Source organism: Tiliqua scincoides, chromosome 1, assembly GCF_035046505.1.
Source record: "Tiliqua scincoides isolate rTilSci1 chromosome 1, rTilSci1.hap2, whole genome shotgun sequence".
Taxonomy (NCBI): domain Eukaryota; kingdom Metazoa; phylum Chordata; class Lepidosauria; order Squamata; family Scincidae; genus Tiliqua; species Tiliqua scincoides.
This window is the reverse complement of record NC_089821.1, coordinates 55,118,789-55,132,848: the sequence shown is the minus strand read 5'-3', so window position 1 is coordinate 55,132,848 and position 14,060 is coordinate 55,118,789. Positions and strand designations below refer to the sequence as shown.

Here is a 14,060-nt window from a genome sequence, read left to right as displayed (position 1 = left end):
TACTAAGCAGTAGGAGACACAGTGACATCCTTGTGTCAGGTGGGTTGTGTGCATGGTATGTTGTTGTCATGGTGGTAACTCCTCATGGTTGATAGTGGTTGCTGCTACTGCTGTGCTACTCTTTCTCAGGTGAGTCACCTGCAGGACCGATCCTTATATATCTAACCCATGTCAAGGTGTCCTCCAGATGCCACCCTGTGAGTGGCATGTACCACCAGGGTTTTGGTTGTGTGACTGTGGGGGGAGGGGTGCCGGATTTGGCAAATGTTGTACAGCCAGCATAGTGGGACTGCCAGTGGTGCTTGGGCACTGGCGTAACCCACTAAGGGTCATATAAGTGTTATATAAGGGTCACTAAGGGCCAATGGGCATGAGCTGCATCTTGATGTGGGGGACAGTCACAGAAGGCCTCCTCGAGGTAAAGGAATGTTTGTTCCCTTACCTCAGGGCTGCACTGAGGCTGCATCAGTACTGGAAAGTTGTATAGGGTTGGGTCCTAAGGAACTTACAGCCCAATCCTATGCATGTCTACTCAGAAGTAAGTCCCATTATAGTCAATGTGGCTTATTCCCAAGTAAGTGTGGCTAGGATTGCAGCCTTGGACCCAATCCTATCCAGTTTTCCAGTGCCAGTGTAGCAATGCCAGTGGGGATGCGGTGCAGAGCCAATCACAGAGGCCTCCTCGAGATAAGGGAACATTTGTTCTCTTAACTTGAAGCTGCATTGCGACTGCACCAGTACTAGAAAGTTGAATAGGATTGGGCCCTTAAGTACAACCTGATCTCCCCTTCCCTCTCTTCTCTGGGCCTAGCAAAAACCCTGCTACAGGCCTGCCCTGCCACTATGAAGCCTCTTTTCCCTCAGCCAACACTCAACAGGCAATGCGCACAAGGGGGCAGCCTTTGTTAGGGTGACCAGGTGCCCTCTTTTTCCAGGACATGTCCCCTTTTTAGCCTCATGTCCTGGGAAAGAACTTAAATGTCCTCCTTCTCCCCTGAGTGGGCTCCTGCAGACAGCCTTCTTGTAATTAATAAAGTATACATAATAAATTATATATGATATAGTTTTAAATGTAATAAGTAATATAGCGTTTCAATTAACCACATGAAATCAATAGATGAGTCTTTTTGACTTTTATTTTGTCATATCCTACATTTTTCTGGGATGTTCTACATTTTGGGGGGGCCTTGTCCTCTTTTGCTGTTGGCAGCCCAACCTACACATGTCTACTCGGCAGTAAGTCCCATTAGTCAGTGGGGTTTACTCCCAGGAAAGTGTGGATAGGATTGTAGCCTTAGAGCCCAATCCTATGCATGTCTACTCAGCAGTAAGTCCCATTAGAGTCAACGGGGCTTACTCCCAGGAAAGTGTGGCTAGGAGTGTAGCCTTAGAGCCCAATCCTAAGCACGTTACTCAGAAGTAAGTCCCGTTCCTCCCAGCTAGGATTGGGCTGTAAGACAGCCGGTCCCCCTGAGCCTCGGTGCACTGCCTGCCAGCGCCCGCCTCCTCCATCCCTCTGAGTGTGGCGGCTCGCTGGGGCTGCGATCCTCTGCGCGCTTTCCTGGGAGCAAGCCCCATAGACTCTAACGGGGCTTACTTCAGAGTAGGCAGGCAGGCACTGGCTTGGGATCGGAGCCACGCGGCGCAAGGCAGAAGCAGTGAGGAGCAGCCACCTCCAGGAGGCAGCCTGTGAGAGGGGGAAGGGGGGGAGAAGAGGAGGAGGAACCTGGCTCGGCTCCAGGGTCGGGGGAGGGTGTCTGTGCGAGCCGAGGGAGGAAGGACACAGACCGGGGAGAGAGCCAGGCAGGCAGGCAGCGCTTCTAGCTGAGCCCCAGCAGAAAAACAAGCGAGCCCCCCGCCCGCCCGCAGCTGGCTCCTCCTCCGCTATAACAGGCCGGACCCTCGCAGGCAGCAGGCGCCACCGCAACGATGGGAGTGGAAGGCTGCACGAAATGCATCAAATACCTGCTGTTCGTCTTCAATTTCGTCTTCTGGGTGAGTGCGCAGCCTGCGGTGATGGGGAGGCAGCCGTGGCGGGTTCTGACCTCCTTCCCTCCCGTCTGCCTCGTTCAGATCCCCCCCAACAATACAATGCAGCGGGCTGGGAAGGGAAGGGAAGGGAAGGGAATGGAGGCGCCCAGGCGTTGCTCGCCCCTCCTGCCCGGGGAGAGGGAAGGGAAGGGAAAGGAAAGCTCCGCTCCAGCCTTTCCACCTGACCGCTCCACGGGCTCCACTGTGGCAGCGTCTCCGATAAAATGGGGGCTTGCTCTGGAGAGAGCTCCTTGCAAAGCCTCCGAGCCACCCGGCAAGCCTGATCCGCTTTGGGCTGCACGTGAAACCTGGTCCAAGTTGGGCTCAGCAGCCTTCAAAGTTGCGGGGACGTCCACAGAATATCTTGCCCCTGCTGCAGATGTAGCCGGTACTGTTGATGAATGAAAACACTGTTGCAAAAAGGAGGGGAGTGTGTTGGAGGGGCATTTCCGATTATCCCAGAGCAGAGCATGCAGTCTGGGACCCTAGAAAATGGTAATGGACAGAGGGAAGCGACCCTTTCCTGTCTGGTAAACAGCTGGAAGAAAAAAAAAAATCTTGCATCCTGTAGATTTGCAGCTTTTTGGAAAGAGGCTTTGTGGTATGTTTGGAAAAGCAGATCCAAATGGCTAAGCATTTAGTATTGGCTTCTGTTCTGAAGAGTGAGACTGCTTTTGGGAGAAAGGAAAGTGTTCATCTGTGTGGGTGTATTTTGGGGCGTGGAAGAAGGAACTGAAAATATTTGGAAGAAATATGGTTTTCTTCCCCCCCCTTAAAAATGGAAGGCTTGCGGTGCTTTTCAGCCTGCCTCTCATGATCTCATCTTTCCTTCTTGGCAGGGGCATTTGGTGCTGACCACACCCCAAATCCCAGAAGGATTTTGACTTCTCTGAGTTCCCTTTTGCTTTGAGCTGAGAAGGAATTGGGACCTTCTGAGATCATATTTGCTAGCTCCTGGAAGTTGATTGAGGATTGCTTTCTTCTTAAAAAGTAAATGTTCCTCCAAAGAAAAAGGGTATTTCTGGGAGCAAGGAATAGGGGGGTCATGCTTCTCAGCATGCCTTGGGTTCTACCCCATTGGAGAATAGTTACCATTTCAATTGCTACAAGTGTTTCCACCATCAGAAGTACTAGAGCCAGTGGGTTCAAAGACCGAAGCAGGCCCACTCATTTTATAAAGATAAATTAAAGCAATTTTGAAGAAGGGTTGCAAAAGCCTAGTTGTCATTCCCTACTACTTCATAATGCCCTGTAGTTCTGTATGTCACATATGTTTTGCATTTGCACATGTACATTGTCATAAATGCATTTGGATTTAATGGACTTTGGGTGTTAGCAGATGCCCTTTTCCCCCTTTATTGATCCTTTAAATTGTGGGTTTGCTGTAGTGATGCTTGGCATTTGTATAAACACTATCTAAATATGCAAAAAGCTTTGCGTGTATTATCCTGATAGCCTTACAACAGCCCTACAAGGAAAGTATCACTTATCCCAATATTGCAACTCTGAAAGGGAATGGTTTGACCAAGACCACTTAAAATGCAGTCCAGTGCATGTCTACTCAGATGTAAGTCCCATTGAGTTTAATGGGACTAACTCTTGGGTAACTGTATAGGATTGCAGCTATAATAAGGTCATGGCAGGCATGAGAATTGAACTGGGGAAGTCCTGATTTGCAGCTTAGTCTCTTGGCCATTATTTTACATCAGCATTTCTCAATGTTTGTCCACTGCTCTACCACTTTGCTTGGTCTACCTATAGGAAGTACCACCAGAAATAACTGGTGATGATGCTATTGCAAGGTACTTCCAGGTTGGGAGGCCAAACACAATGCAGCAAAAACCAATAAAAAGCTCAAGATTGACAGGAGTGCTGTTTTGAGCACATGTCCTCCAAGCAGAGCTTCCTACTGCCACTTGTCACGTTGCATTGCTGATCTTCCTGGCAGTGCTCTGGGGGTCCCACAAGTACCACCAGATGCCACCTCAAGTACCACCAGTGAGAAACCAGTACCACTGGTTGAGATACAATGTGCAGTACCAAAGGGCAATGTTCTTTCAACTTGGTTTTCTTTTTCCATTTGTTTTCATAAACCTTGATGTTTATTTATTTAGTGTGATGACTAACTGTTCATGTTGTCTCATAGATGTTAATACCATATTTCTACAAAATTTCATTTTGTTGCTAGAATTAACTCTATTTCTGAAATGTCTTTTTGTTATCAAATCAGTGTCCAGTATTTTTCTCCGGACTATGAGAAGCTTTGGGTGCAGGGCAGATTAGAATCAAGCTATCTGATCTGTTGTCCCTTTCAGCTGTGGCTCTCACAGGTAGCTGCTCTGTGGCTGAATCACCTGCACAGATTAATTCTCTGTGAGGCTTTTCAGCTGTGCAGTATGTAGAGTTTGTATTTTTTAAAATCTAAAGTTTTATTATATCTAGAAGTTGATTATGTGTTGCCTTCCCTATTGCCTTGTCTTCCAGCCACTGTCTGTAGGGATTATTCATCTCTTTGGCATGTACCATTGCCTAAGAATGTTCTGTTTAGTAATTTGTTGGTGATGTATAAATGTGATGTGCTTCATTGTCCAGTAGTGGATTTATTAGGATTTGCAAATGTTTTGATTACATTGCTTGCTTTTAATCCTATTACTTTGAGCTAAGTCGTTGCAGTTTGAATCTTCCTCCTGGAAATACTGTGAACTTATATATTACTTGGTAAATCTAAAGAATGTCAAGGATGCTTTTATTCTAGCGTAATTGCACATAAGATTAATTTTGATATTCATCCTTCATTGATCTGGCTAAGAGCAGTTCCTATGTGCCAGCCATCTGCTCTTTTACTTATTTCCATGCATTTCCTAGTGACCTTCTGTAATGTTTGTGTATGTATTGGGTGGGGAAGTAATATATGAAATATTGCTGCACAGATGTGTTCTGTTGTGGCCTCCATGATTCCAGCAACGCTTTGGAGCAGCCATAGTTGGAGCGAGCACAGCCACAGTGTATGTATGTACTACTAGTATGCAGGTTCATCCATCCAGTCATATGTCTGAAGGCAGAAGAGGGCAATGGCCTCAGAGCTGGAGGAAGGGTGACCACTTTGTATGTGTGAACCAGCCCTTGTCGCTGCTTGGAGAGCAGTCTTTTTCTTACTTATTTCATTGTGAATAGCCTCAGTGCTCAAAGTCTGTTTAGATGAGGGCAAATACACAGAAAATTAATCCAAGCAGGGTAGAGGTGGTGTGTGTTGGGAACCTTAACTCTTCTGGATGGTGCTATATGACTGGTCTCAGATGGGGTTGCAGTCCTACTGACATATAGTAAGAGGATGCAGCTGGATCTGGTGTTATCCCGGATGCCCACATTACTACCCTAGTTGAGAGTACCTTTAACCAGCTTTGGCTGTTTATCAACTATAACCTTATTCAGAGAGAGTGGACCTGATCTTGGTTATTCACACACTGGTTGTGTCTAGGTTTGGCTACGGTAATGCATTCTACATGGGACTGCCTTCGTAGATAGTTTGGAAGCTTCCATTTGTTCAGAGTGCTGCTGCTGTGATGTCAGAGCATTTAATGCCTATCTTGTTCCAGTTGCACTGGTTGCCAGTTTACTTATCGATCCAAGTGCTAATTGTGGTTTCAAAAGCTCTTTATGAGGTAAAGCTAACCAAGGTCTGTAGGGTGGTCTTCTTCCATCTTGGCCTCACTGGACTTAGACTGGAGCAGCCCTGATCCCTGCATGCTACTAATTGATAGTGTGATCTGTTGGGCATCAGATACATGACTGCTTTGGTGGCAGCACCACAGGAACTCGATGAGATGTGATTGGCTGTCTTGCTATTTTAAGTGGCAGTTGAAGACTTACTTCAGCAAACCTCCTTCCAGTGACCAACATGTAGGTTTTTTGCTGCATGTTTTTAGAGTTAATTCTGTTCTATTAACTGGTTGCTACTTGTAACCTTATTCTCTAATGCAGTGATTTTCTACCTTTTTCATCTCACAGCACACTGATACGGCACTAAAATTGTCAAGGTACACTATCAGTTTTTTGACAATTGACAAGGCACACTGCACTGATATCAGGGACTCGAAGCCCCCAGTGACCCTACTAACAAACGGTCCTCCCTCAAACTCCTGTGGCACATCTGCAGACCACATGTGGCACATCAGTGTGCCATGGCACAGTGGTTGAAAATGGCTGCTCTAATATGTTTGTTTGAAATGTGTGTCTTTGATTGCAAAGAATATTCTGAGGAAAAGCAAAGGCAGTACAGTATATAAAATAAACTTTTTTGAGATTTTGTTAAAAGCAGGATAAAAAAACCCATTCATTTAAATCAGTGGTGGGCAAACTTTCAACTTTAGGGATCCTGGACCTTTAACAATTGTATAACAGAGAATTTCAGCAGGTGCAGCTTGTCTCTTGTGTTGTAATGCCTTGTACAAATTGAATGCAGTTGTACAAATCTATGGTAAGGCCACACCTGGAGTGTTGTGTCCATTTCTGGTCACCACATGTCAAAAAGGACATAGTGGAAATGGAAACGGTGCAAAAGAGAGCCACTAAAATGATTACTGGGCTGGGGCACCTTCCTTATGAGGAAAGGCTATGTTGTTTGGGCTTCTTCAGCCTAGAAAAGAGATGCCAGAGGGGAGACATGATTGAGACATACAAAATTATGCAGGGAATGGACAGAGTGGATAGAGAGATGCTCTTTTCCCTCTCACATAACACCAGAACCAGGGGACATCCACTAAAATTGAGTGTTGGGAGAGTTAGGACAGACAAAAGAAAATATTTCTTTACTCAGTGTGTGGTTGGTCTGTGGAACTCCTTGCCACAGCATATGGTGACGGCATCTGGCCTAGATGCCTTTAAAAGGGGACTGGACAAATTTCTGGAGGAAAAATCCATTATGGGTTACAAGACATGATGTGTATGTGCAACCTCCTGATTTTAAAAATGGGCTATGTCAGATGCAAGGGAGGGCACCAGGATGCAGGTCTCTTGTTATATGGTGTTCTCCCTGGGGCATTTGGTGGGCCACTGTGAGATACAGGAAGCTGGACTAGATGGGCCTATGGCCTGATCCAGCAGGGCTGGTCTTATGTTCTTATGAAAGTTTGGCCACCCTGATTTAAATAATAAATACAAGGTTCTTAGAACTCTACCTCCTGGTTTGTGAGAACATCATCGGTATCTGTGACAGTGAGTTAAGGGCATTCCTAGTCCACTTTATATATCAAGAATGAAGTGTGTTAACATTTAACAGAATTCCACCAACACACTCCCCTCTTTTCACTTAAAATAGTAGCAAGGGAATGGAAAAACATTTTTTCTGTCTTTTTTTTTTTTTAACTTTTTCTCCAACTTCTATAGAGACCTTTTTCTTTTTACCTTCCTGTTTGTTATAGTTTGAAGTAGACTTGAGGATGCAGAGCTCTTTGTGGAAATGCTGAAATTTAGCAGGAAGGATGTATAGGCCCTACAAAACATGCCTTCCTGTTCACATCTGTGTTTTACCATGTCAGAAATGTCCATAATGTTGTGAGTATTTCAGCTTTGTATTATGTGCTCCTTTCTCTGACTATTTTGTTTCGTGCACCATTGTTTAGTACATTCTATATTAATCTATTGTTTTAATACAATAGATGCTTCTGCTGTAAAGGAAATCTTGCTATTAAATAGTGGATGCCTTTTTCTATTCTCTTCACCTAATTCTCTTCAGAATTCTCTTCAGAAATTAGGGCAGTCTGGAGTGACCTTAACCCTCAAGAGCTTCTTCACATATGTACCTTGATCATTTGACCTGCACCCAAGTGTGTGAAGTGAAATGGTTGGAAAAAACCAATATGTTAGAAGTAATAGAAAATGCATCACAATTTTTTTTCATGTTTTCATGTTTTTCGTGTTTCCTGCATGTTGTTGAATGATGAACATGCATATGAGAATTGGAATTAACCATTAGTATCTAAGAGTTGGGACCCACAAAGTACCTTTATAGAAAAAGATTAGGATTCTGTTAAGGAGAGGGAGGCAGGAGAGAGATTTACTTGAAATAATAGATTTTGACTCTTAAGGTAGGAAGTTGGTTTAGTTTTTCTCCATCTAAGCATAGTGATGGAAGGTAATGGTGACTTATCTGTTCTTGGTTCTCTGGTCTCAGACAGGTGATGTCTTAAAGTAGGCGTCTCCAAACTCTGGCCTGGGGGCCAGATGTGGCCCATGACAAGCTTCAATCCGGCCTGCGGCAAGCCTCTGGTCCCCTACAAGCCTGTGGCCCACTCAACCAAATATGACCACAGCTGTGCTCCAGTTGCGTCTGGAGGGTGTTCTGAGGGCTGGGGAGGCCATGCACCTCTCCTCAGAATGTCTTCTAAAGGCCTAAAAACATCACTTCCTGGTTTGGGGCTGTCTGAAAACCTTAGGCCAGTGTTTCTCAAACTGTGGGTTGGAACCCACTAGGTGGGTCGTGAGCCAATTTCAGGTGGGTCACCATATTAGACGATGCTACCATGATAGGTGACTGCATTTGGGGAAATGTGACAGACCTGTACTTTTAACAAGCTACTGTGTATATTCTTTAACAATGACTGTAAATGGAACTTAATCCTGGGTCAGTGAGGATAGGATTGTTAAAATTTTTCCTGCTTGTTGATGTCACTTCTGGCCATGACATCACTTCCGGTGGGTCCTGACAGATTTTCATTCTAAAAAGTGAGTCCCTGTGCTAAGTGTGTGAGAACCACTGCCTTAGGCTTTCTAATGTACTTATTTAAATGTTATATTTAAAATTTATTTTTCTGGCCCTTGACACCATGCCAGATATTTGATGTGGCCCTCTGGCCTAAATGTTTAGAGACCCCTGTCTTAAAGGAAAATAAGGCGCTTTGGGCACTAAACAAATTGGTGTGTAGGCAAGCCCCATTGATTTTCATGAGTTTAGCATTCTTAATTTGCAGTTGCTAGCATCACAGATGGTCTCGGTGGTATAGCTAGGAGTTTCCAGGTGGCTGTTCTTAGTATTTCATTTACTAGAATGATGGTAATCAAAGTTTACTGTTCTTGGAGGTGGCTGGAATGTATAAGGCAGCACTTGCAGCACAGCTTGTCTTGGATGTTGGTTTGCAAGTATGCCTGTCAAGAGAGTCTCATCTTGAAAGCTTCCACATAAGGATGATAACATTCCTCTAGAACAGGGGTGCTCAAACTTTCAACTTTAGGGATGCTGGACCTTTAACAAGTGTATAGAAGAGAGAATTGCAGCAGGTGCAACTTGTCATCCCACAGATGACAAGCTGCACCTGCTGAAATTCTCTCTTCTATACATTTGTTAAAGGTCCAGCATCCCTAAAGTTGAAAGTTTGAGCACCCCTGCTCTAGAACAGTGGTTCTCACACGTTTAGCACCGGGACCCACTTTTTAGAATGAGAATCTGTAAGGACCCACCAGAAGTGATGTCATGACCGGAAGTGACATCATTAAACAGGAAAACATTTGACAATTTCAGGCTGCAATCCTACCCACACTTACCCAGGAGTAAGTCCCATTTACTGTCATTGTTAAAAGAATATACATTGTGTATTGGCAACCTTCAGTCTCGAAAGACTATGGTATCGCGCTCTGAAAGGTGGTTCTGGCACAGCGTCTAGTGTGGCTGAAAAGGCCAATCCGGGAGTGACAATCCCTTCCACACCGGGAGCAAGTGCAGTCTGTCCCTGGTCTGTCTCCCTGGCTATGGGCCTTCCTTCTTTGCCTCTTAGCCTCAGACTGTTGGCAAAGTGTCTCTTCAAACTGGGAAAGGCCATGCTGCACAGCCTGCCTCCAAGCAGGCCGCTCAGAGGCCAGGGTTTCCCACTTGTTGAGGTCCATCCCTAAGGCCTTCAGATCCCTCTTGCAGATGTATACATAGTAGCTTGTTAAAAGTACAGGTCTGTAACATTTCCCCAAATGCAGTCACATACCATGCTAGCATCAAGTCCAATATATTAAAAATAAAATATTGAAATGAATGGTGACCCACCTGTAATTGGCTCACGGCACACCTAGTGGGACCCAACACACAGTTTGAGAAACACTGCTCTCGAAAACTGGCATGCCAGTGAGAAGGCTCTGGGCATCTGGACTGAGCATCAGTTCCTGCTTTTTTTTAAGGTTATGGGGTTGTTTTTTTTGGTCATTCTGCTTGGGGGTTGTACATAGCTGAAATACAGGTCCAGCCTTGTTATACACTGATTTTTTATACACGGATTTGACTCAACATGAATGGCCACTGCAAATGAGAAGGAATATGCTGATCCCTGGAGAAGGGGAAAAATGCATCCCTTTAAAAATCAGTTTAAAAAACTGAACAGTCCTTTAACAATAGCCTCCTTAATGGGGGGGGGCAGCTGACTGACAATCCATCAATCCTTCTCTCTCTAGGCAACCCCTCCCTTCCCTCTTAGCATGTGAAAGAAAGGTGATCACTTTGCATTGGTGAAGGGAGGGGTTGAGTGAAGCACCTTTGTAAGTGCTTGGAAGAGGACTGATTGATGGATTGTCTTCATAATGACTCTTACCTTGCATCACAAAGGTCAGCAAGGCTGTTTTTCAATCACAGGAGCAAAGAAACTTGATTTTTTAAATTGATTTGCTATAGTGAGCTCCATCTACTGAGTTCTGGGAACAGAACCCACCAGAATAAGGAGGCTTAACCTGTATATACAGAGTATGGTTGCCTCCATCTCAGTGTTTGCTTTCATAACAGTTGGAGGTCCCTGACTTTTACCCGCAAAGTTTCCTCTTTCAGTGCATACAGCATATCATGCAAAATAGGTGTGATCCTTTGGTGGTGTGTCTCTTGAATGGTATGCTGAGCACATTGATGGGGAACAACCCTGCCTGCCTACCTAGTATCATGTATGTGCAGAGGGGGTCTAATTTGCAGGTGCAGTTAAACAGCATTGCAAAACTCTAAAAACAAACTTGGGGCCCGCATTTCAGTCTGTGGTTTCTAGGCATGCAAAAAACCTGTGAGAGTCTGAAGGATTCTCTGGTCTGACACCAAACCGACTTGTTAGTATGCAGGGCTGCTCTCCCTTTGCCCCTCCATTGCTCCCTACGCTCATTTACTTATCTGTAGTCTGGCATTGTTGGCAACAAGAAGTGCGAAGTAGAACAAAAACTTTGGCAGATCTCTGCAACAAGTGTTGAGTGAAAGGGAAGCTTGTTTGGAGGCTTTAGAAGAAGAAGAAAAAGTAAAGTCTTGGCTATATTCACCAACAAGATAAAACCCTACTAGCTTTAGGGGAAGGATTTGTATTTCAAGCTCCAGTGTAAATAAGCTAACAGCTGTCTCTCCTGCTAGTGTGTCTGAGAATGTAACAATGGTCCTTACATTGGAATAATTTTTTTCTATCAGTGTACCACTTTTTAAAACTAGTGGAGTGCCCTGTTCTGGGACAGAAGGGCGGGATATAAATTCTATAAATAAGTAAATAATTTCTTTAAGCAGAAAAGAAGACTTGGGCAAAGTGGTAAAAGATGATTATTGGTATTTGCGATACCAGTTATGCCTGGGGAGGGAAACTAGAAATGCAAGTGAATGTTCTGCGTGTATAGCTTTGTGTATTGTTGGATGAACAAGTACAATGTATTCCCAAAAGAATATTTAAGCCTGCCTTGTGTGTGGTCCTGTGAACCATTGTTTGGAGAATTAGGAGGCTGCATTGCTTTGGATCCCACCTCTGTTTCGGGGTTTCATCTAATCATAATTTTCCATGAAGTCCAAAATGAATAGCGCTAACCTCCAAGAGTTAGTTTGCCTCTTCAATCCATGGTTTCAACAAATGATTTGGAGGTTAGTGCTAGTTTGCCCAGTTCAGTTTTAATAGCAGATTGTGGTTAGAGGACACCCAGAAATTGGGGTGAAGAGGGAGTGCATGACCTTTGCACGGTTGCAAAGCCTCAGTTGTGGGGTTGCGGCAACTTACAGGGATGAAAAAGGTTGCACTAGACTAGAGCACCACCAGGTAAAGGGGGAGGCATCTGTTGTGCCCCTTCGGGTACCAGGAGATTGTGTCCCAGCCCTGCTCAGGTTCTTAGCAGTTGTGCTAAAATAGCTTTCACTAGTCTCAGGCTTCACGGTAACTTTTCATTGCTTCCTCTAATAAGAATATTTGGTTACAGTAGAAAGTGCTTGGAGGATGTAGGGAGTGGGCAATGACTGGGGCAGGGGCAGGGCTGTGCAGAGTTGAATATAGGCCCAGGCCAGATGAGAAATGTAGGCTCCATTTCAAACTGTATTCTTCAAGTACTTTTGTAATCAATGCTATACATATGATTTATGTATGGGTATAAACACGTATATGTGATTTATTATATGCTTACACGTAATAGAACAGAATAAAAGAAATAGAATGGCTAAGGAGCTGCTCGTTTGATACAAAATCACGACCACTTACTTGAAATGAAGCAATTTATTCTTGGAACTATATGACCCAAGAAACCCAAATACAAACACAGTATCAAAACTACAAAGATGAACTGAGAAGTAAATTATTGCCTCAGAATGCCAGCCCAAAAATGCTTAAAACATCTCCCTCTCAAACCATGTGATCAGTTCCCAGCAAACCTAGTGCAAATTCAGCTACTAAGATGATACTAAAAGTACAGGACTGTAATGAGGAGCAACAAATGCATTCTGTATTGGGAATTTAGATCAGAAATGGCATCACTTCTTCACATTTTAGAAACACTTTATTTACTTTTCATAAACATAATCAAAGACAGAAACATCCAAATATTCAACACCAAAACATCTCGTCAAAATGTTTCTGTTCCCCCTTGTTTTCCATGAATTGTCACTCAAATTTAGCACAGAGTTGGTTTCTGTTATGTGAATATATTTGTTTATATTTTATCTGTATTAATCTTTCAAATGTTAATATTTAATGCTTAAGGATGCCCCTTAACTCTCTTGGAGTAGGCCCCCTCAAATTCTTAGTCCCATGCCAAATGGCCACACTGGCTCCCCCTCTGTTCTGACCTGGGCAGAGGTGGGTAGATAGGGTCCCGGGAGGGGGGTGAGATGAATGGAGGGTCCCCAGTCTCATTATTTATTGCATTTGTGACAAGAAATAGGTTGAAAATCAGAAGAAATCTGTCTTTTGTCCTCGGAAGATAGCAGACAATAACAAATTTTAAACCATCTATAAAAATGGTAAGATAGGATCAATGGAATGGATAGGATAAAAAAGAATGGAAGAAAGCCACAGCACTGAAAAAACTAAAAAACCATCACTTGCAAGAGGTTCAGAGATTCCTGCTAAAACAGCAGCTTCTTGAGCCTCTGTTGGAGCACAAGCAGGGAAGGTGGCCACCCACCCTTTCTTGGCTGCTACAGAAAAAAACCCTCTTGCGCATTGCGCATGTCTCAGAAAGTGATAGAGGGTCTTTCCAGAAGATCGTAAGGGGTGGGCAGACTTGTATGAAAGAAAGCAGTCCTTACATTGGTGTTAAGCTGCTCAAGGCTTTAAACGTGACAACCAACAATTTGAATCATACATAGAAATTACTGGCAACCAGTGCAGCTGCAACAACAAAAGTGTAATGTCTAGTTGTTCCTGTTAGAACTCAAGCAGCTGCATTTTGAACTACTGCTGCATTGTCTTCTCACTCAGCCTGTTACGGTCACCTGAGACCTTACTGAATTGGAATAAAGACTGATTTATTTAAAGAAGGGGAAAATGCTACAACAAAGAAATAATTGCAGTAGAGTAGCATGCAAGTGTAGCATGTGTGCATACCGTTTTCTCTCTGTGTAGGTGATTTATGCAAACCTCAAAAATGGGGTGGAAGAATTGCAGGAAACTGATGTACTGATAAGCCCCACATGGCACGTTTGCCATGTGCTGAGACACCTGCAACTACTGCCAGCTAGGTGCATAATAGGCTGGGATGGAACATATGTGAACCAATCCCAAGGCATTCATAGCGTATACTGTAGTTCTTAAAACATTCTCTGCACATAAATGTGGGAA

General features: G+C 44.1%; 1 protein-coding gene across 1 annotated transcript in view; it reads left to right on the top strand.

Annotated features, from left to right (window-relative positions):
* Positions 1–1,756: 1,756 nt before the first annotated feature.
* The window catches only part of CD81 (CD81 molecule), a 69,543-nt gene continuing 57,239 nt past the window's right edge, over positions 1,757–14,060 (top strand). Inside the window, exon 1 of the mRNA XM_066610076.1 lies at positions 1,757–1,995. Coding sequence (XP_066466173.1) covers positions 1,930–1,995 — 66 coding nt within the window. The 5' untranslated portion in view covers positions 1,757–1,929. The remainder of the gene's footprint in view (positions 1,996–14,060) is intronic.